The following is a 22,886-nucleotide window of genomic DNA, read 5'->3' as shown; positions in this document are numbered from 1 at the left end:
ACAAACATTTGGGTACATTCCTCAATACCAAATTAGCAACCCATCTGCTATAAATAAAATATCAACGAGTCTCAAATAAGCTATATATTAGAATGCTAGACACTCCTAGAAAGTGTTCTACTTTTACTTGATTTATATTTTTACATATGCATTACATCCAGTAGACAGTGTACAGTATCATATTACATCTGTGGTAGGCATTCTGTTTATTATCTGTGGCACAGTCACGTTTGAACCGGTTTTTCATGCATGCTCATTCTACATCCGTCTTGCTTTAGTTTCAATTGTTTCCCCGCACCCTCTCCTATATATGTGCTCCCCAGCTTGCTATATACACATTTTTTAACATTGTGGGGTTCTTTATTAGCGTCCGCTAGCGGATGTACAGTACTGCTCTGGGGTGCATCCTATCTGATACCTGCGTCATCCAATGGTGTTCGTTCCTCTTCCTCTGCTGCGTTTATTTTTTAATACACCTGTTACGGTTCCCAAAGGGTTTTGGGCCTGCAACGATCCGGAATTAATGCGTTATAGTTGTCAGATTGTGTTGAGCAGTATGCTACATCTGTATGCCATTCAGGTAAAGTGGGTAATGGGCCTGAAAGGATGCCTTTTGCCGCTAGCTTACGGCGTGCTTTCTGTAGGTCTTTATCATACCCAAGTAATGCAACAAGTGGGGTTTCGGGCACCTGCCACTCCAGCATATCACTAAGTGTTGTGAACACTTCCGCCCAGAATGCCCAAATTCCAGGGTATTCCCAAGCCACATGAGTAAAGTTTGCCTCGCTTATCCCACATCTCGAGCATCAGTTGTCTTCCCTCAGGCCATATTGGTGCAGCCAGGCATGGGTATAGTACACTCTGTGTGAGTATTTGTAGTGATTAACCTATGCCTCCTATTTTGGGAAATGGTCCTAGTGCTTGCTCAATAGTATACCCACTGTGCCTCAGTTATCACCATGCCCAATTCATCTTGCCATTCCTGTTGAGTTTTAATCAGCGCATGGGTGTTATGTGCTTTTGAGAGTAAGTAGAGGACAGTGATGCCACGCTGTGGTGATGTTGCCTGAAGCAAATAAGTCAACATATGCTAATTCCTTGCGGCCATGCCTTCCCCCAGTGTTGCCCGCAATGATTGTCTCACTTGGTGGCATTGATATCTTTCGAGTGAAGTGCTTGTGATTGTATTTGGTCCCACATTTTCACAACCCCCTCTTGGAAGAAGTCTGCCATGCGTTGTATCTCTATCGGGCTGAGTGTCCTTGTAACTGCTTTTTCCTTGCTCAGTGGGAACCAGTCTCATTCAATTGATAATTTGGCAAGGGGGACATGGGAGGGGGTTGGAGGGAGTATAAAAGAGAGATTTGCTGACTGCTATTCATCTCAATTGGGTCACTGTACACCTGACAGGATCTATTGTATGGAAACTGAGCTGTGATTCGCGCAACAAATGCTGGAGAAGTGAGACAGGGTCAACCTCGTCCCTTTCGATTTAGAGTTCTAGAAGGGTACTGGGACCATGTCTCGAGTAATGTGCATGTAACAGCTGCGCTGCCCTGTAAAATGTTTTGAGATCTAGAGCTTTAAACACTACTTCTGAGTAGGACTTTGTCAGCATTTCCCAGTTAACCCAGGATGGTTTACCCGCCCAAGCCAAACCGATCAGCAGGGTTCTAAGATTACGAAAGAACGACCTTGGTAGTGCGACTGGGATATTCGCCAAGAAGAAGAGAAACAGAGGGAGCACAATCATTTTCATTATTGCGATGCGACCTAGGAGTGAGAGGGAGCCTGATCCATTTTTCGATAGACTGAGTCGCTGTACTGCCCACCTGTAGTTTTCTAGCATGACCACTTCAGGGTTGGTGTGTATCTGGATTCCCAGGTATTTTACTGGGTCAGTGGTCCATTCTATAGGATACTCTGTACTGGTGGGGGACTTAATAGGCGTGAGGGGGATCATCATTGATTCATACCAGTTAATGTGCAGGCCCTAGAGCTGCCCAAATCATTCCACCTCTTGCAGCAATTTCACCACATTATACTCTGGGTTGCGTATGTTCAGTGACGTATCGTCTGTATACACCGAAATAACCAAGTTGTATTGTGGGAACCTTATGCCTCTGTGCGCATAATATTTCCTCATGGCGCAAGCCAGGGGCTCTGCAACTAGTGTGTACAGCAGTGGAGAGAGTGGACAACCTGGTTTAGTGCCTCTAGTAATTGCTATTGGCTTAGAGAGGAGACCATTAACATGTCTTCTTGCTGTGGGTTGAGTGTACAAGACTTCAACTAGCTTGAGAAATACTTCTCCCACGTCCACACGCTTCAGGACTGCATATAGAAATATCCATTCAACCGAGTCGAATGACTTTTCGGCATCTAAAGTAGAACTATTTCTTTCTAATCATTTTCACATATCAAAACCACTGTGGTATAAAAACTGAAATGTATGGGCCAACTGTTAACATAGCTTAAAATGATCTAAGATGCAATGTCAAAGTTTGGGAGAATTTTTACACTGTAAAAGTTTTTTTTTAAATCCCACTGTAAAATAAAATACATACTGCGAGTCACTGAATGCCTTGAGAATTTCTCGATCTAAATAGTTGCTTGTGACGCCAAAGGTTTTCTCCTTTTCTCGCTTTGATGCTTGGTGTTCCAAATCTCGACCTTCTAGTAAAGAATCAAGCAGGGGTAGTTCTACAAGTTGCAGCAGTCGCCTGATGGTCTGTTCTTGCCATACTTCATCAAGAACTAAAAAGAAAAAAAAAAGACATTACGAATGCTTCAGTACAATCGTTTTTTGGGGATATCCAGATTTTATTGATTGTTCAACAGAAGAAACAAAAGGACACAGAAGTAGTATGTCGGAGAAGATTATACAGCATTTGATCAAGGCATACGCCTTCAAATGAGAAAACAGTAGTAGAAAACAACAGCAACACCCTCGGCCCCAAACGGGACCTTAGGCTAGCAGTGGTTCCCAATCTGTGCGCCGCGGAACCCTGATGCACCATGAAAACTAGCCAAGGGCGCCACGGACAGATGCTCACACAGTTTGGGAATCACGAATAAATAGTATGTTTTTCACTTACATGCATCTAAATTTAACACTGCTTCGTGTAGTCAGGCCTTCAGTGCAGGGCCAGACTGAGAACGAAAACCGGCCCTGGCAAAGTGCTCAGCCGGCCCCCTGGGGGTGCGAACGAGCTCTCTGGCGGGGCCGGTTTTCGGCCGTTTTTGTTACAGGGCCGATTTTGCAGCTATGCTGCAAAAACAGCCCTGTAAAAAAACGGCCCCAGGGCCCAAAACCGGCCCCCACCCTTGCGGCGCACCGGGGGATTGCCCGGTGACCGCAACGGGCAGTCCGGGTCTGCTGCAGTGGTTGCCCTGGGCCATGAGAGGGCAGTGTAATCTCACTTTCAACATGTCTACTATAGGAACAGGAGGGAGGCGAGGATGTTTTCAATGTCTTTGCTTTCATGCTGTCCAGTCAGGTGAAGTCCGCTGTCTGACCTGACCAGCAGAGACCACATCAGACAGCCTGTAAGTCTTTTTGCACTCAGTAATTAATGCATGTACATACAGTGGGCATCAGCTGTCTTCATTGAGCTGCAATCGACAGGCTAAACAAGTTGTTCACGCTCCCTTTACCAAAATGGTAGTGGTAAAAAGGGAAGTGCTTGTCCCCATTCCAAGAGCTCCACCGAATCAAATTGCCCACAGATTCGGTCCTGAATTGGTTTCCTGCTGAGTTCGCAGCAGGCAGCAAAGGCGGCTGACTGTTTCTCCCTTTTCAATAATAGAATGCTGTTTGTCTCCATTTTCTGTTCTACTTTAGTGGGTTTTAGCCCGGAATTGCAGTATAGCTCAACCCATACTCTCCTGAGGTCCTTCAAAATTTTAAAGCTTCTGCTGAGGCCTTAGCCAGAGATACACGGTAAGAGAAAGTATCTCTTTGGAAGGAGGGACATGTATTATTTATACCCTTATTTGGAAAAAGGTGGGGGTGAGGTGAATAAACCTTGTCGGGGTTTCGTCTGATGAAGCTCACAGTGCGTCAAACAAGCCTACTGATGTGCATTTTCAGAACACTTCTCTGAGAACACTGTCTCTCCAATTAGTCCAATCAGTTGTTGGACTGACGTTGGACTTGTGGGACACCCCCGCGCCGCACGGCCACCAGCTGCTGCGTGTGCCCCTGCCTGCCCTCTGCCTCGCCGCTGCCTCGTTTACCGGCTGCCGCCGCTGCGAGTGTTTTTTCCCTTGTTTTGCCTGTTTTTTGTGCTTGCTTTGTGGAATCTCTGTGTAACTCTCTTTTTCCCCGTTTTTGCGGTAATTTGTGCCTCGTTTACCGGCTGCCGCCGCTGCGAGTGTTTTTTCCCTTGTTTTGCCTGTTTTTTGTGCTTGCTTTGTGGAATCTCTGTGTAACTCTCTTTTTCCCCGTTTTTGCGGTAATTTGTGCCTGTTTTAGCATTTATTTCCGTGTTAGCTCTCCTTCCTTGCTGCCCGCCTACCGCGCCGCCCCCCGCCCTCCCTTCCCGCCACCGCCGCTTGTCCCCGCCCCTTTTGTCTTCTGTATCCCTCCCCGCTCCCGCCTCCCAGCTGCCCCGCCCACCCGCGCACTTCGCCTTAAATGGCGACCGTGCGAACGCGCAGCGGTCACGCGCAGCGGGCGCGCCGATTGTGCGCCAAAGGCGCGCCAAAGGTAAGCCCGTCTGCGCCTGGACCGCGCCCAGGGCCAGGACCCCTGCACCTCGCAGATCTCGACCGACCCGCCTGACGTACTCATCCGCCACCCTCATCGCTCTCAACACCGGCCGACTCCCAGAATGCCACCAAGCCACTCCAAGACGCACCCACGGCCCGTTCAGCTGCCACGCCTGCAAGTTCTCCTGCACCTGGACCAGCCCCGCACCAGCACCAGCCAAGCCGAAGTCCAGCAGCACCCACCTCAAGTGCATCCTGCTCAACACCCGCTCCGTCCACAGACACGCCATCGAACTCTGGAACCTTCTAGACGCCACAGCCCCTGACGTTGCCTTCCTCACGGAGACCTGGATGAACGCCTCTTCAGCTCCCGACATCGCCATCGCTATCCCGGAGGGCTACAAGATCGTCCGGAGGGACCGTAACGCCAACCAGATGGGAGGAGGCATCGCCATCATTCACAGGAACACCATCCGTCTCACGACCAGCACAGACAACACCCTGACCAGCGCCGAACACCTGCATTTCCAGATCCACACCAACCCGAACACCACCCTCAGAGGCACCCTGATCTACCGACCCCCTGGACCACGCACACAATTCAGCGAGGACATCGCCGACTTCGTCAGCCCGCACGCCCTCCCCTCCGCCGACTACATCCTCCTGGGGGACCTCAACTTCCATCTGGAGAACAACAACGACCGCAACACCAGCACCCTGCTCGACAACCTCGCCAACCTGGGACTCAAGCAACTGGTGTCCACCCCCACCCACCTCGCCGGACACACACTCGACGCCGTCTTCTCATCCAGCACAGACATCAACTTCAGCCACGCCACAGAGCTTCAATGGACGGACCACAGCTGCGTCCACTTCACCTTCAAGAGAACGACGACCCACCAACACCAGCAACACACCGCCCGCAGAAGCTGGAACAAGATCACAGCAGACCAGCTCGCCACCTCCTTGAGCCAACACCCTCCTGCCAGCTCGGCGAACCCTAGCCAGGCCGCCGATAACATCACGAAGTGGATCAGCAACTGCGCGGACGAACTCGCCCCGCTGAGGACCCCGCCTAGCAGACCCGGCAGCAAGAAGGCCCCATGGTTCACCGACGAACTCAAGAGCTCCAAGAAGACCTGCCGAGCCCTCGAGAAAGCCTGGAAAAGGGAACCGACACCGGACAACAGGACCTCCTTCAAGCTGGCCACCCGGAAACACCACCAGCTGATCCGCGCCGCCAAGAAAACAGCATTCAAGGACCGGTTGGACAACAACGCACACAACAGCAAGGAACTCTTCAACATCGTGAAAGAGCTCTCCAACCCCAGCGCAGGAAACAACGACATCACCCCATCGCAAGACCTCTGCAACTCCCTCGCCTCATACTTCCACAACAAGATCACGGACATACACAGCAGTTTCAACAACCAACCAACGCACACCACGACCGACCGGCCACCCCCCCCACCACCACCCTCCACGCCTGGACCCCGATCAGCACCGAAGACACCATCCGCACGATGAACTCCATCCACTCCGGATCACCAACCGACCCCTGCCCTCACCACGTCTTCAACAAGGCCGACGCTGTCATCGCACCCCACCTGCGAGACATCATCAACACATCCTTCGACACCGCCATCTTCCCTGAAAGCTGGAAACACGCCGAACTCAGCGCTCTACTCAAGAAACCGACAGCGGACCCCACCGACCTCAAGAATTACCGCCCCATCTCGCTTCTCCCGTTTCCAGCCAAAGTCATCGAGAAGACCGTCAACACGCAGATGGCCGCCTTCCTCGAGACGAACGGATCCCTCGACCCCTCACAGTCCGGCTTCCGAGCCAAACACAGCACCGAGACCGCCCTCATCGCCGCCACCGATGACATCCGAGCCCTGATGGACAATGGAGAAACAGCGGCCCTCATCCTCCTAGACCTCTCCGCGGCATTCGACACGGTCTGCCACCGCACCCTAATACGGCGCCTCAGCAACATCGGAATCCAGGACAAGGCGCTGGAATGGATCATCTCCTTCCTCGACGGAAGAACACAGCGAGTCCGCCTACCACCGTACAAGTCAGAGGCCTCCAAAGTCATCTGCGGCGTCCCCCAAGGATCATCCCTGAGCCCCACCCTCTTCAACGTCTACATGAGCCCCCTCGCGGCCATCGTACGCAAACACCACCTCAGCATCATCTCCTACGCCGACGACACCCAGCTGATCCTCTCCCTGACCAACGACCCCGCCGCCGCCAGAGCCAACCTGCACGAAGGGATGAAAGAGGTAGCCGAGTGGATGACGACCAGCCGCCTGAAACTGAACTCGGACAAAACGGAGGTCCTCATCCTGGGCTCCTCACCCTCCGCCTGGGACGACTCCTGGTGGCCTCCCGCCCTGGGCACCGCACCCAAACCGACAGACCATGCACGAAACCTGGGCTTCATCCTGGACTCCTCCCTCTCCATGACCAGGCAAGTCAACAGCGTCTCCTCGGCGTGCTTCAACATCCTACGCATGCTACGGAAGATCTTCTGGTGGATCCCCACAGAGACCAGGAAGACCGTCACCCAGGCCCTCGTCACCAGCCGACTGGACTACGGCAACGCCCTCTACGCCGGGACCACCGCCAAGCTCCAGAAGAGACTCCAGCGGATCCAAAACGCCTCAGCCAGACTCATCCTCGACATCCCACGATCCAGCCACATCTCCGGACATCTGAGAGACCTTCACTGGCTCCCCATCAACAAGAGAATCACCTTCCGCCTCCTCACCCACGCACACAAAGCCCTACACGACCAAGGCCCGAGCTACCTCAACAGCCGAGTCAACTTCTACGCTCCCAAACGCCACCTCCGATCAGCCAACCACGCCCTCGCCGCCGTCCCCCGCATCCGAAGAGCGACTACAGGAGGAAGGTCCTTCTCCCACCTGGCCGCCAAGACCTGGAACTCCCTCCCGTCCGACCTGCGCCTGACCCAAGACCACCTCTCCTTCAGGAAGAAGCTGAAGACCTGGCTGTTCGAGCAGTAGCGGCACCCCCCCCCCCCAAGCGCCTTGAGACCCTACGGGTATGTAGCGCGCTTTACAAGTGTCATTGATTGATACAGCACGGGGCTTTGCAGTGGCCAGGATATGATTACATCTATGTTTTAGATACCTTCAGCTTCATCCCAATTATTTTTAGGGAAAAACATGAAAGTACTACTGAGAATGGGCTTACATTCACCACCCGCCACAAAATGTACCATAATGGGGAGCCGCGGCCAACAGTCAATAGGTAAAGGGGAGCCGCAGGTTGGAAAAGTTTGGGAACCACTGGGCTAGCTGGTCAAGCCAATTCCCCCAGACTCAACCATGTTTAAGAGGACAACCCCTGGCCTCAGACCGTTTTTTCTTGTTGTGCACACCAGTCCACCTCCTGGCACCATTGTGAGCAGGTAGGAGGGGTGGGAGATTCCGAGCGAGTGGTAATGTTGCACCTGGCAAGCATAAGGGCTGTACCAAAAAAGGACTGATACGCCCTCGTACTGCCAGAGTCATGGAGGATCCCCAGCAGAAGCACTAGAGGGGGACCTTCCACCACCGCAGACCACAAATCTTGAATCTGAGGACATAGCAAGACCACATGATAGAAACCGGCAGGAGCGTCACAACAGTGGGGGCAAGTGGGATCAGGAAGGAGGCCCGCTTGGTGTAGTTTCACTGGGGAGAGGTAAGCACTACAGAGGTAGTACGTTTGGATCAGTCGCAATCTGGAAGAAATGGTGGCAACCCAAAGTGCCATCAGTGAGTCTCTTCAGTCCTAGTCTTCGATGGGACCTATCCAGTTCTCCCATCAGGTTCTAAGATGGTCTAAAGTGGCTGGGGTATTTATGATGGAAATTCCACCTTTGTCTAGAGCACCCATAAGCAGTTAAGCCTCCAACTGGTTTAATTCGGGGAGAGAGTCGGTCTGTGAGGAATGGGACTGCAGAGCGTGTCTCAATTGGAACTATTTGTAGAATTGTGTATTGGTACGGGCATAAGCGATTTGGAGTTCTTGGAAGGATACCTGTGTCTCCCAACCAGACGTCGCCTAGTTGGAAAAAACCAATAAGTTCCTATTGCCTAAAGCCCTGCAGTGTGGCCACCTCCGTAACCAGGTACCATGCCAGAGAGGTGTTTGTTGCGAGAGTATTGTGTGGCGTAAGATGGCCCTTCAAGCTAGAGGGCCATTTTGGTTACTGGTGGTGTGGCATTGGGGATGGGGAGACCGTAAAGCATTGGTAGTATTTGAGGGAATCCTCAATTTAACCAACTGTGAATTGCTAGGTGGAGAGAAGTTAGATAATATAGATAATAGAGTTAGAGGTTGGTCATACCCAAGCCACTATCCTATGGGGCATGCTGGCAGGGAGTAAAAGCAAGGCAGGCCTGGACATGTGCCACAGGAAGGATGGTGCAATTCTGTCAAGGGACCGTGGTATGAGGAGCGTAAGGTTCTGAAAGAAGTATAAAAACCTCGTCAGGATAGCCCTTTTATACAGAGCTATGCGATCCATCACGTTCAGGGGAAGTGACTGCCATTAAGCGAGGTTGGCTTTGGCCTTTTGTGTCAGGAGCTCGAGATTAAGGAACCAGGTAAGTTCAGGTTGTAATGCCACCCTGACACCAGGGTATTTAGTATTAATAGGCCATTAAGGGCATCTTATGAATTGTGGGGTTGAGACAACAGCTTCAATGTACTCTAGCAAACACAAGCCTCATAGTCAACTAATAAATACTGTCCCCTGCTTCCATATCAAATAAATAAATAAATAAATATTCAAAAACCTCTCCCAGAGGAGAAAGTGAATCGCACACGCATCGCGATAAAATCAAGTTTTTATTTTTTAACAGGAGCTCCGTAGTTCTGATTCTTTTCGGCCATAACCTTTGGCCTTCTTCAGAGGGAGAGCCTGGCATACATCCTGAGGCAGTGATTCAACAGCCGGGGCCACGTTGTTGCTCATTTAAATATATATTAATAATGAAAATATATAAAAATAGGATATCAAAAATAGGAAATCTACATTTCATACTTCTAAACCAAGTTTAATACAAAAGTATGGTGAGCAAACGGAGGCAGACACACATTGTAGGTGGTTTCCCCAAATACAAAGGTCATAAGTGGAGTTATTTGGCAACATAGGATTAAAAGTTTCATAAATTTGTCATAGAGTGTACGTTCAGACAACCGATGGAGTTTACCAATCATCAGGTTGGTTAAACCCCACCAACGCAAAAATGTATTAAGCTAAATAAGTTTCTTCAATGCCTGATGTGCTAAAGTTCACAAGCATTGCTAATAACCTTGAATATTTTCACGTTAGCACTTAAACTTTAAAAACTGTGTATATAATAAGCCCTTGACATGCCATATCATATTATGATCACAATTTTTGGCTGCCCATTTTATAGTCTCCATTAAAAAAAAAGAAAAATTGGGTTAATCTTGATTCTCAACAAAACTTGTAAGGTTTTGTCTGTAACTGGTATCAACCATAAAATGTTTTTTCAAAGATATTTTTGTATTCTTCACAGGCATTCACGGAAAGCAGAGTCTGTATTATGCATAATAAATATCTTTAATACTTCTAATTCTATGTCAGTACAAGAAGTGAGGATTATGCCTTCTCTCTTCGCTTTATTACTTCAGCAGCCTTAAAACAACAAGACTACCTTTCCCATGAACCTTAGGGAAAGCTGTACTCAACAACAGAAAAGAATGTCCAACCATAACAGTCCTTTATCCAATCAGGATGCACCAGTCCAAACATAGTCTGCTCTCAGTGTACCTTCCTCCTCTTTCTTCGCTGCTCCGCAGCCGAGATAAGTGCTTTCCCTTGCTACTGTGACTCTTGCGGTGTAATTTGGGGTATTCTGTGCTCTGTTTATATGCTTATTTCGGTTTTATACGGTCGATATATTGCCTTATAAGTCTTATGTTTTACTGACATTTTGGGCGCTGCAGCGATTACTCACGTTTTTGGAATTTAATGTGCTTTGGTTTTCTTGACCGCGCAGAGTGGCGTCCGTCACAGTGGTTTAAGTTTCCCACTTCGGCAGATATTCCGTTGGGCATTTCTTTTTCGTTTGCATTCCTGTGTTGCTCCTTTTGACTTTAAGTGGGACGAGTGCCGCGTCCCCTGACAAAAGCTGCGGAGCGTTTCCGTCCCTACGCGGCAGTCTGGTGCGCTCGCGACCTCCCGCAGACAGGGGAGGTGGAAGGCTTTTGTCTTGGGCGCACGCATTCAAACTCTTAAGGGTTTGTGTCACCCGTATCGCGAGCTCTGGCCTGAGGCAGTTCGCCTTTATGGTTGTATGAATTGCACTAACGTTTTTACTGGCAATTTTTCAAACGATCAGCGCCAATGCTCCGTTGGGCACCTCTTCAGAGTCCGTACCCTTAATGACATGCTTGTGAGCTTCTTTCAGAGCGACCCCACGCTTGTAGGCACTTCGCCCCGGCCAGCCATTGTGTTTTTAGATAACGCAAATTGCGCGTTGTCCACCGAGCGCCGCTGCTCTTTGTTGATCAAGGTGGACCCCAAGCTTGGGGATCTCGCAGAGTCAGAGGCTGGGCCAGTCGCCCAAAGTGGTCTGTTTGGCGACCCGTTCATCAAGGAACTGGGTAAATTTGTTAATACTTTTACGTCCCTGGATGCCGCATTGTTGTTGGAGGCTTTGCAAACTCTTTTTTCCCCCTACCTGGACGCTGCTGGGTCGCGAGGTGTCCCTGATTCCAGCGCGGAGGAAGGAAAGCGCTTAAGGCACTGAGGGCTGAGCATCAGAGGGACTCGTAGTCCCAGGAGTCCACTGGCTAACCACACACCTGGCTCCCCTTCAGAACTCCGCCCACAACTTGCCTCTTAACCAATTGGCTCATCCGCTGTGCTGGAGCGTCCGGGGAGAAGCCTGGGACAAGGGTGGGACCGTCCTAGGCAGTCACAGGCCGAAGGAGGCCAGGCTGGGCCACCCCCCCAGCGTGCCAACTATTGCAGGGAGAGTACCTCCAGGTGAATAGGACTATTATTATCACCTGCTGTACATTGTTGCCCTTGCTTGTATTTGATTTGCCCACTACGAGTAATCCCTCACCTGACAACTATGTTCCCTCGGCCTGGGAAGGGGGGGGGGGGGGGGGAGGTTAGTACCAAATCCCGTCGGGTGCAGCATCACTGGGACCTTAGAAAGGGCAGCGGTTGTTCTTGAACGAGAAATAGCACTTACTGAAAAGCGTCTCTCCCTTGAATCCCTTAGTTCAAAACGGTCCTCTCTGGGGTCACATTAAGAACGCCAAAACCCCAGAACACCTAGCAAGCCTGAACCTTAATGGCACCAGCTTGTTAGAGAACAGCATAGGATCAGACGGCCATAACATTACCTTGGAGAACAGCTCATTGGGTAGCAATAAATCATTTGAAGCACATGGGTCACCCAATACATGTCCCACAAAGGCCCAAGCACGTCCCATTGTTAAAACTTTAGCAACACGCATCACACAATCAGGGAAAAGAAAGCGGGGTGGGGTGGACAGAAAGGTAAATGTTCAAAGATACCTAAAATCTCCAACAAAGTGGGTAACTTACCTGCCCGAAGCACTTCTACATCAGTTAACGCACCTGTCGCATCAAAAAGTATCCCTCCCAAAACTACTAACGGCCTATCCCAGCAGTCGAAACGATCTATACTAGCCGTACAGGGCGATGGCGGTCTAGTTGGACAGGAAGAACAGATCTTAAAGTCCCTTATGCTCCCTCTCATTGAGAGATTGAAGGTAATCAATGAGAATCTGGGGAAATTACAACAGACCACCCTAGATAACACCCACATGTTGGAAACCCTGTCAGCTAGCATGAAATTTGGGGGTCAAGTCATAAACCAAAGCAAATGGATAGATTCAAACCAAGACTCCTCACTAAAATCTACTACAACTCCATCTGTTATGACCAAGGAGAGAGGGACCCCGGCAACCAGGGAGCATAGAGCAGAGGACACCAAGATCCAACCGCAGGGTGCAGAGGAAAAATTGCGCAAGGAGGGGGTCTACAAGAAACATCAGATAGATTGCACACAATCTGCCACATACGCAAATGGAAACACATATACCAACAAGATACTCAGGAGTGTGGGTAACCTCCCCATCATTGATTTACCCCCACAATCGACCCCCTTGGTGATAGTATTGGGCAATGTTCCACCTCTTCCTGAGGGAGTCAAAGAGGATTTTAGCCAGCTTAAAAATAAAGTAACTCACTGGCTATCTAGCAACGCCGTAGAGGGTCATATGGCGGTGCATAATATAATCATGGCTCGGCGAGTATCCTGGCTCGGCAGCTGCAGAAAAACCAGAAATGGAGATTTTATAGTGATTAACTTTAACAGCCCGGTACCAGTAGTAAGGATATTCAGGGAAGTGGTTTTGGGAACATCTCACAAGGGTCAGGGTATAGAGACATTACCCCTTGGCTTTTTCTACAGGACTGTGTTACATGACGGTCTGGAATTTGGGAACTGGATTAATGATAATAAGATGCCCATTCCAGAGGGCAACTGGGGATGAACACATTATCTCTGTGGCCTACCAGAGCTCGTGCGAGGGGTGGATATGGATACTCCCCGCTTCCAGTGGGCACAAACATATACACAGTTCTCTCTGGTCTTAATGACTGATTGACTGTGTGGTAACCAAGAAACATCAAATCCTCCCTACAGAATCAGCCACCTGACCTTTTACCCTCCCTTAATAGATAGTCCTATGCCAGAGCCTGTACCTGTGGTGGTTAATCTTGATAAACCTGTTCCCTCAGCAGAAGTAGGCCCATGTGCAGCTGATCTTACGGAAAAAACATTGCCTGACCTATCTGGAGAGTCTATTTCTGGTATACAGGAGAATACCCAGGATTTTAATGTACTCTCCTGGAATATGGTGGGGCTGGCAGGAAAGATCTCAGACCCCCCTATGGGTGAAATTTGTTAGTTACTACTAAATCATCTGTCTTCAAGAGACGTGGGCTGTCAACTGTGACATCTCGCTGGTGGGGTACAGAGCTTTCTTTATCCCAGCGACAAGATCAAACAGTGGACGTGCAATGGGAGGGCTGGTCATTTTTACATCGTTGGCCCTAAGATGTAGCATTAGGGCCTTTCCTTCCGATAACAGAAACATGCAGGCCATTGTCATGGGGAAAAAAAGATAGTAGTCTCTGCGTGGTTAACTTCTATAATGCTATCCACAAGGACGAGAGTTGCAGGATCACCAAACTGACTGATTACATAGCACAGTGTTGTGGTCCAACAAGGAAGAACCTGCTCATCGCAGGAGACTTTAATGTGCACCCATAAGCTACATCCCATAGGGACTTTGGGCTGTTCTAGGATAGCAGGTCTTCATTTTGAGCATACTAGACAGGGAAATGCTCTAAATGTCATGTTAAATGAGCGTGATTTATCTTCTGCTATGAGCTATGCCCCGCCGCTAAGCACACAAAGGGAACCAACTTTTAAAGGCAGAGGACATGGATCTTTTATAGATCACATATTGGTCTCCAGTACAATTTGTTCCCTGCTCCAGGGTTTTTCTATAACCCCCAGCGCACACAGTGACCATAACCCAGTCTGTGTGAAGATGGGAGGGAACCTTATGAAGAAAATGGGTCAAGCAGCAGGTACCAACATGCTTCAACCTATAGACAGAGGGTGGAGGATCAAATGGAACCATGTTGTCCCGTCCCTTTTCCACGATAGATTAGAGATTGACGGTGCAGAAGAATTCTCATGCTGTCTTCGTGGCGAATCCTCGTCGGAAGGAGTTCTTAAAGCCTTCGATCTTAAGGCGGCCCTGAAAGTAATTCCCAGTGATAGATCCCTGATCAGCTCACTGAGGAGAACATACAAAAATGTTCAGGCTAACAGGAAAGCCGAGCTGAAAGATGCATTATGGAGGGAGCTTCTAGACCCCCTGGCTTTATCGAGTAGCTCTAGATTCTGGACCACAATCAATCGATCACCGTTTGTAGCAGCGGGGGCCAAAGTGGGCTCCAACATTAGAGGACAAATGGGTGTCCCACTTCGTCAATATTTTTAAAAACACATCTATCCAGCTAGTCTTGCTTGAGAAGACGTCAGGCACTGATGTAGTGGTGTTTACAGTAAAAGAAATGGTGGAGGGCATCAATAATCTTACAAACAAGAAGGCCCCAGGCTCGGATGGTATTCCCCCGGACCTTTTTAAATCCAATCCCCTTTTTTGGGCTCCGATTTTGGCCGCAGTGGGAAATGCCGCGGCAAAAAAAGGATGCCCACCCTCATGGGAAGTTTCAACTATTGTCCAAGTATTTAAAAAGGGAGACCGCATGTGCACCATAAACTATAGGCCCATCTCCCTGATCGACTGTTGTAGGGGGAGTTATATTAAAGAGATTGACCACCTGGGCGGAGGAGAACAAGATCATTTCCGACATTCAGTTTGGGTTCCGCCCAGGTCACTCGACTATGGCCCAATGCCTAAATCTCTACCTGATCCTGGGGAAGTACACCATTACTCGCACAGGGGTAATCTACATTGCCTTCATGGATCTTTCTTCCGCCTTTGACTGTCAATCGGAGAAAGTTATGGCAATCCATGGAGGCCATGGGTGTGGAGTAAAATCTGGTGAGCTTCTTAAAGGATCTGCATAGTGACACAAAGGCACACATCAGATACACCGCAGACCTCAAGGTATCTAGGAACCTCAGCACTAGTCGGGGGGGTCAGACAGGGGTGCATTCTGACCCCCTTCCTGTTTAATCTCTACATAAACGACCTGGAAGAATCACTATTAGAAACAGGGGCTGACTACCCTCATGTGGGACGACGGGGACTGCCTGTCCTGCTATATGCAGACGACGCCGTCCTCCTGGCCTGCACCCCGAAAGGGCTACAAACCCTACTTAATGCCTTCCACAGGTTTATGGCAAGACAAGATCTATCCATCAACAACTGTAAATCATATGTGATGCAGGTAGGGCAGTGCGCCAACAGACAGTATCCCTTTAAGGTCAACGGAGCTAGGGTGCCTACATGTACATCCTTTTCGTATCTGGGAGTTCTCTTAGCTCATCGGTTAAATTGGGCCACACTTTTAAACAAGAAAAGGGGCGAGGTCATTAGGGGCCAATGCAGCGCTCTACGGTTTTGCCTCCAAAATGGGAAAATCGACCTGTGGCGGCCATGTTAAAGATCTATCGAGCAAAGAGCATATCGATAGCCAGCTACTGGAGCGATTTATGGGGATTCTGTGGCCTTGAGGGTCTTCAGGTGATTGAAAATAATTTTTTAAAGCAGCTACTGAGTGTCCCAAAGGGGACCTCAAACCTGTCCGTGCATGAAGAAACTGGCACGCCCTTCATCAGTGATACCGTGTCATTGCGCCCCCTCACATTTTGGCTGCAATGTTGGCTTAACAAACATCTTGGCCTCACACATAGCCTCCTAAGAGAGACTTTGGGATTAGACTGCATGACCAAAAATCCCTGGATAAAATATCTAAAATCCAGCTTTAGCAAGGAGGATCGCTTGGACTTGTTTTTAAAACCAGAAGGTATCACTAGAAATGATGTGGCGCTCCTAAAACACTCCTTCATCCTACGTAAGATAGCGGAAAGGGAGGAGAAAGAGCTGATGAAGCCCAGTGTGCGCTTACATTTGATGCTTAAAACTTAACTCGAAGCGGAACCATACTTACTCTGGCCGCTACCAGCATACGAGCAATTTTTACTAATCAGGTTTAGGCTTAATCTTTTTCACCTTTTATTAGCAGTACCAAGGGGTTGTCATAAAGGGATAGTGTTAGCACCCTGTGGCTGCGACAATTTGTCTCCACAGGATTTGCTGCACTTCATCTTTTTTTGGAAATATTATGAATTCCCAAGGGCTTTTTATCTAAAATCCATTTTTAAAAGGTTACATTTTGTGTAAGCTCGTCCCGCCTTATATTACTTGCAATTGCTAAATCCTGCGAGTATACCATTTGTGGTCGGTTTCTTGAAATGTTCAATGAAGTACAGAAAAAGTTTGGATTTTTAAAGTGTTTTAACTTTTCTCTTTTTCTTGGTACCTTTTGCTGTTGCCTTTCTAACCGTAGAAGTATAAACCACCTCACTGTTTTTAACTTGGGTAACATGTAATGTGTATTTTAACTTTACGTTAGAACTGTATTTTGTATAATGAACTTTTATGGTTTTACACAAGTAAACCAAATAAAATACTTTGAAAGTGAAAGTGACGTCCCTGGATAGGGCGCAGTCCACTATCAAAAAAGTTTTTCAGACTGTTCGGGGCTTTCACAGAGTATCTGGGAGATACCCACCAACAGGCCTGGCCCCGTCCCATCTTCTTTTCTCATCAGGATTCGGTTTTGGTAAACGAAGAGGTCTCCTCTTTTGCAGAAAGGGGCAGTAGTTCCTGCCTCCCTACACCCCCACGGCTTTGTGAGCAATCGGTTCTTGGTAGACAAGCCAGACGCGGCAAGCGCCCTGTGATCAATTTGAGTGAGTTCAACGAGTGGCTGGTCTACGGTCACTTCTAAATGGAGGGCATTTACCTCCTTCAAGATATTTTACAGCCTGATGATTGGATGGTGCGTCTCGACCTGAAGGACGCCTACCTGGTGATTCCCGTGTTCCCCCCGCACAGGCGGTTCCGTCAGTTTTTTTGGCTCGGGCAGCCTTACAAGTTTGTCTCCCTGCTGTTCGGCCTTTCTTCCACCCCCTGGTGTTTTACAAAGGTTCTCAAACCTGTAGTGGAATGGCTGCGAGCTCGTGGGGGTGCAGAGGATTGTCTAACTCCACGATCTCCTCCTCATGGACGCTTGTCTCCGTCAGCTTCATCTTCAGATGTCGTGGACCTGCTCCAGAGTCATCAACGAGTCGAAATCCATGCTCTCCCCATCTCAATGCATCACATTTCTAGGCTTTGTGATCGACTGGAGGTCCTCCACTCTAAGCTTACCCTCACGGAAGGTAACGAAGATCCGTCACGAGCTTCAGCAGACACTCTCCAAGCATCAGATTTCCCACAGAGACCTGGTGTGGATAGTGGGCTTGCTCTCAGCCTCTATTCAAGCGATTTTCCCGGGCCCCCTTAACTATCGGGCTTTGCAGCGTCTCAAGGTTTTGCACCTCCAGAAAGGTTGTCCCTACTCTCACAAGGTGACTATCAGAGGAGGCCCGGGAAGAGATCCACTGGTGGCTTCAACACATGGAAGCCTGTATCGGTCGGGCTATTATCGGTTCTACTCCCGATTTAGTCATCGAATCGGAAGCCAGCAACCTGGGTTCGGGGGCCTGGTGCGGCGACTTCTCTACAGAAGGGTTGTGGTCTCCAGATGAGTGCAGATTACGTATCAATTATCTGGAACTCATGGTGGCTTCATTTGCAATGCGTTGCTGGACGAGAGACTCCATTCAGTCCTCAGTCCTTCTGAAGATGGACAATGTTTCCGCGGTTCGTTACATCAACCACCTGGGAGGAACTAGGTCCAAAGCCCTTTCAGACCTCGCAACCAGTTTTTGGCAATACTGCCTAGATCAGTACGTGTCGGTGACAGCAGAGTATCTCCCAGGGAGGGAGAATTTGGTCGCGGATTGCCAATCGTGCAATTTCCGGGACTCCAGCTTATGGAAGCTGGACACAAATGTTTTTCAGGTGCTGGTCGAGCGGTAGGGTCAGTTTTCGGTGGACCTCTTTGCCTCCCGGCTGGACTTTCAGCTTCCCTGGTTCTTCAGCTGGAGGCCGGATCCCTTGGCAGTAGCCACAGATGCTTTCCTACAGGATTGGAGCCGGGAGGTGGGGTATGCGTTCCCCCCCCCCCTTTGCAATGGACACCTTAGTGACAGTCCAGGTCCAGAGGCAAGGAGCGGAGGTTGTTCTCCGGTCGCCTCTTTGGAGGTCTCAAGTGTGGTTTTCAGTTCTCATCGAACTTTCTTGGGATTCTCCAATCCTACTCCCCCTGTTTCCCAATCTCCTTCTCAGTCCCGAAAGACTAGCTCATCCTCATGTTCTGCAGAACTCATTGCGACTGGTAGCGTGGAGAATCACCGGCGACGCTGGGAAATCTCTGGCCTTGCGGCAAAAACGGAGGAACTCCTGTAGCAGGCTTGGGCAGACAGCACAGTCAAGCGGGACAGGTCCACTTGGGGCCGAGGGTCACGTTGGTGTATGCGGAGTGTCAATCCAGTGGAGGCTGATGTAGTTTACATCCTCAATTTCCTGGCCCATTTTGTGTCTAAAGGGTTGGCCTATAGGTCTATCCATACCTTTCGATCGGCCATTTCAGCGGGTCATCTATCCCTGGATAATTGCCCCACTGAAGAACATTCTATGGTCTGCAAACTGCTGCGAGGCATTCGGTTGTCCTTGCCCCTGGAACCGCAATATTCAGCGCTCTGGGATGTGAATCTAGACCTCAATATGTTCCTATGTTGGCAGCCAAACAAGTTTTGTCACGTAAACTGTCCGCTAAATTGGCGATGTTATGCCTGTTCTCCTGCAGACGGGTGTCGGACGTCCGTGCCTTGGATATTACCTCGAGAATGTTTTCTCCCTTGATGTTATTTTTACTTTGCATAGGCGCACTAAATGTCATACCAGAGTTCTTATCCAGAGTTTCCTGACTCAACAAAGTTGTGTGTGGTGCTTTGCTTGAAAGCCTATGAGGAGATGACGGAGGAGTTCAGGCCTCCTGGTGAGCATCAGTTGCTCATTTCTCTCTGAAAACCCTTCAAGACTGTTTCTTCCCCTACCATAGCCCGCTGGGTTAGGTGGGTCATGCAGGAGGCAGGCATCAGCCTCATGGATTTCGGTGCTCACTCTGCTCAAAGAGCGATGGCTTCCGAAGCCTTCGGCTTAGGGACTCGTTTGGAGGATATCCTCAACGCAGCCGACTGGTCTTCGGATTCCACCTTTAAAAGGTTTTATTTCAAGCCGGTGCTGGACATGGCTCACCTCGTGGTGAGCAAGCTTTGAACTAGCATAATCCTCGCCTCCAATCCTAACAGAATGAAAAATTTGCCAGCTATCGTAACAGAAAGTTTCAATTCTATCAAGGACTCAGACGAGGATTATCCCGCCCTAAGGATTGGTTGCAGATCTTCCACCCGTATGGAAGTAATTCTTTTCCTTGCTGGTATGTGGGTTATGTTGTAACGCCTTGTTCATTCTAAGATGCATAGTTGGTGTTGGTACCCAATTGCTCCTGTATTTTTCTTCATGATGGTCTTCTTCCTGCAATGGTTGGTCTGTCTCGTATTACCAGATGTTTTACCATGGGCTGTGTTCTCCGTGGCTTCATGATCCCCTTTTTGTTCCTCTCAGGGTCAGATGCGGGTAACCAGGACGCTTAAGGATGGATCTTCGGCTGACTGGCACAAAGAAAGAGGAGGAAGGGACACAGAGCAGACAATATTTGGACTGGTGCATTCTGATTGGATAAAGGACTGTTATGAATGGACATTCTTTTCTGTTGTTGACTTCAGCTTTCCCTAAGGTTCATGGGAAAGGTAGTTTTGTTGTTGTTCTAAGGCTGCTGTAATAGTAAAGCGAAGAGAGAACGCATAATCCTCGTCTCCGAGTCCTTAATAGAATTGAAACTTTCCGTTACGATAGCTAGGACATTTTTCATTCTAGACAATAACTATATTGAACATATGTATAGGGTAAACTCCATTCACGAAAAAAAACAAGTCACCAGCAAACAGTTAAGGTTTAAAAGAGATGCCTTGAAAATCAGGCCAAATTTGTTCAGCAGAAACTGATGGCAGGACAAAAAGAGTCCACTCAGAGTTGACATTAAATACTGATGCAAAGATTTAAAAGGAGTTTTGTCATTGAGAAAATGCTGGTGTCAATCTAAACTTGAATCCCCGAGGTCTAGATAAATTGCTAATCAACCTCCCGGGACACAGCATTAACATACTGGGCCATGGTACGGGATATGAATCCAAAGTCTTACTTGACTACGCATCTAAAGTATCCCGGATCTAGAATTAGATTTAGCAGACATATCTAAACCCCTAAAGCCTAAACTATGGGGTAGTCAAAATCGAAGATAACTGCTTCTGCACAAAGCTCTGGCGCAGCTTTGGTCTCATCTGACATGCCAGAGCTGGGAAGAAGAGGTCATGCCATTAACTCTGTGAATGTCCTGTGGAAAAAGCAGCAGCTCCTGTAAGGTGCTCCACAGTCTCCAGAATTTCACTTATAGGAGTACAGAAATTGGTGGTCCTGAAATGTTGGAATGATGGCATGCATCTTGCAACAGCTTGGCTTTTTCAGATTGCAATACCACCTGCAATATAATCTGAGGTACTTGAAGTCTAGGCAATGATGGAGTAAGATTAACGAGGGAGGGGTCTTCAGGTACCAGTGGTGGAGCAGCATTGACTAATGGGGAGAGATCTACCCCAGGAGCTGAAAAAGGAAGCAAGCTGCTGGCAGGCCAATGTGTCTCTCCCCACTGAGAGTCAATTTAAACAGCACTCTGCCTCAATCTAAAGCAACAACCGCTCACTACCCAGCAATGATGGGGCCTAATGAGCATATGAAGAGTCTGCTAAGGGGGGGGGATGGGCCTATGGAGGAGGAATGTGTCCCATTTTCCTACGGGGACTCCATGATTATGACTGCACTGCATGATTTGCAGAGTGCTACCATGCGGGTTCAAGGGAAGAGCCCTCTTGTGAGGATAAGATCAACGATGGAGGACCAAGAGAGTCTAATATGGTATGGATGAACCACCATCTGCCTGCATTGGTGGGTTAGTCTCTTCAAAACACAAATGAGGACGCACACATCAGCAATTTGTAGAATGCAGATCTGCCTCCATTTCCAACTGGAGGCTAAGTTCAAGACACTTCCGAATGAGAAAAGCGCTGAGGATTCTCTGGTTGCTTTCACTACTTTTAGACAGACAGAGAGGAGAGTCTAAACCAGCGGTCTCCAACCAGTCGATCGTGAGCTACTGGTAGCTCGCAGAGGCCCCATGAGTAGCTCACGATGGCATTTTTAATTTTTTAGCCCTATATAGTCTCTCGTTTTTAGGCCCTTATTTAAGAGCCATTGCCCAACCTCACTCAAACCAGCTTCTCTGATAGGCCTAAGATTAGCTGGGGCGGGGAAGGCTGAAGAGGATGACGTTATTCGTATCTGAGTCATCGTAGCGGCTGTAGCCCTGCCTTTAAGAGTCTGCCACCGCGCTTTTCATTGTGTGCAGCATGTGCATTGCTGGAATGGAGCTGCTCCCACTGCCTTTAGGACCCTTGCACCGTGCTTACCTCCTGCACATTGCCAGTGCGGAGCAGCAGGGTCTGAAAAGCTTGTCGTGCAAGTGGCGTGGCCCAGGCAGTATTGACTGCTACCACCCTATCAGTGTCTGCACCACATGCCTTTTCCAGTCCGACTCAGAGTCTTTTGGAAGGTAAGTCCTGTCTTGATTTATTCACTGCGGCATGGCCACTGAATTAATTGCTGAATAAGTGTTAGCCCCTGCCCAAGCCTTTCTCAACCCCTGGCGCCAAAAATATTCTTGCCCAGAGGGGAGCCACTGTCAATAAAGAGGAGAGGGCGTGCCGTGGAGAGGGTGAGGAGGGGGAGATGAGATTAATGATGCACTTGTGAATTAAAATATTTTGTGCAATGGAGTCGTCAGACATGCCACTCTGCACATGAACTGCTGGCTTCTAAAACAGGCAGACATGATGGCTGAATGTTTGAAGTGCTGCAGAGAGTGGGAGCTCGGTTTTTGAGGTGAAGGAACAGATAAATGTAAAACAAAGGGTTCAGGCAGATCAGGTCAATTACCCCTTTCTCCATAGTTGCCCGGCGTTAGCCGCTTCTCACCCAACTCACGATTATCAAAATAAAGAGGCAGGCGCTGGAGACTGGAAGGCAGGAAACAGGAGTTTATTTCCGACGGAACAGAACACGTCAAATCAGACAACAGGGTATCTTCTCGAGGTGCTCTAACAAGTTTCTCTACGGCTCCGTCTTTTATACACAGGTTTATGATGCACAAACATTCCTTATTGCAATAAAGACACTTTGAAGTACAAAAAGGGCATGTTTGGGATCCCAGCTCTAGGCCTATTCCCATACCGGCCGCTCTGATG

At 48.9% G+C, this 22,886-nt stretch overlaps 1 protein-coding gene across 1 annotated transcript in view; it reads right to left on the bottom strand.

Moving 5' to 3' along the window:
* DEPDC7 (DEP domain containing 7) overlaps window positions 1–22,886 on the bottom strand; it is a 310,449-nt gene that overhangs the window by 122,925 nt on the left and 164,638 nt on the right. The window contains exon 4 of the mRNA XM_078680860.1: window positions 2,568–2,757. Coding sequence (XP_078536986.1) covers window positions 2,568–2,757 — 190 coding nt within the window. The remainder of the gene's footprint in view (window positions 1–2,567; window positions 2,758–22,886) is intronic.

This window comes from Lissotriton helveticus, chromosome 3_1 (genome assembly GCF_964261635.1).
Source record: "Lissotriton helveticus chromosome 3_1, aLisHel1.1, whole genome shotgun sequence".
In the NCBI taxonomy this organism is placed as follows: Eukaryota; Metazoa; Chordata; class Amphibia; order Caudata; family Salamandridae; genus Lissotriton; species Lissotriton helveticus.
This window is presented reverse-complemented; position numbering and strand designations above follow the sequence as displayed.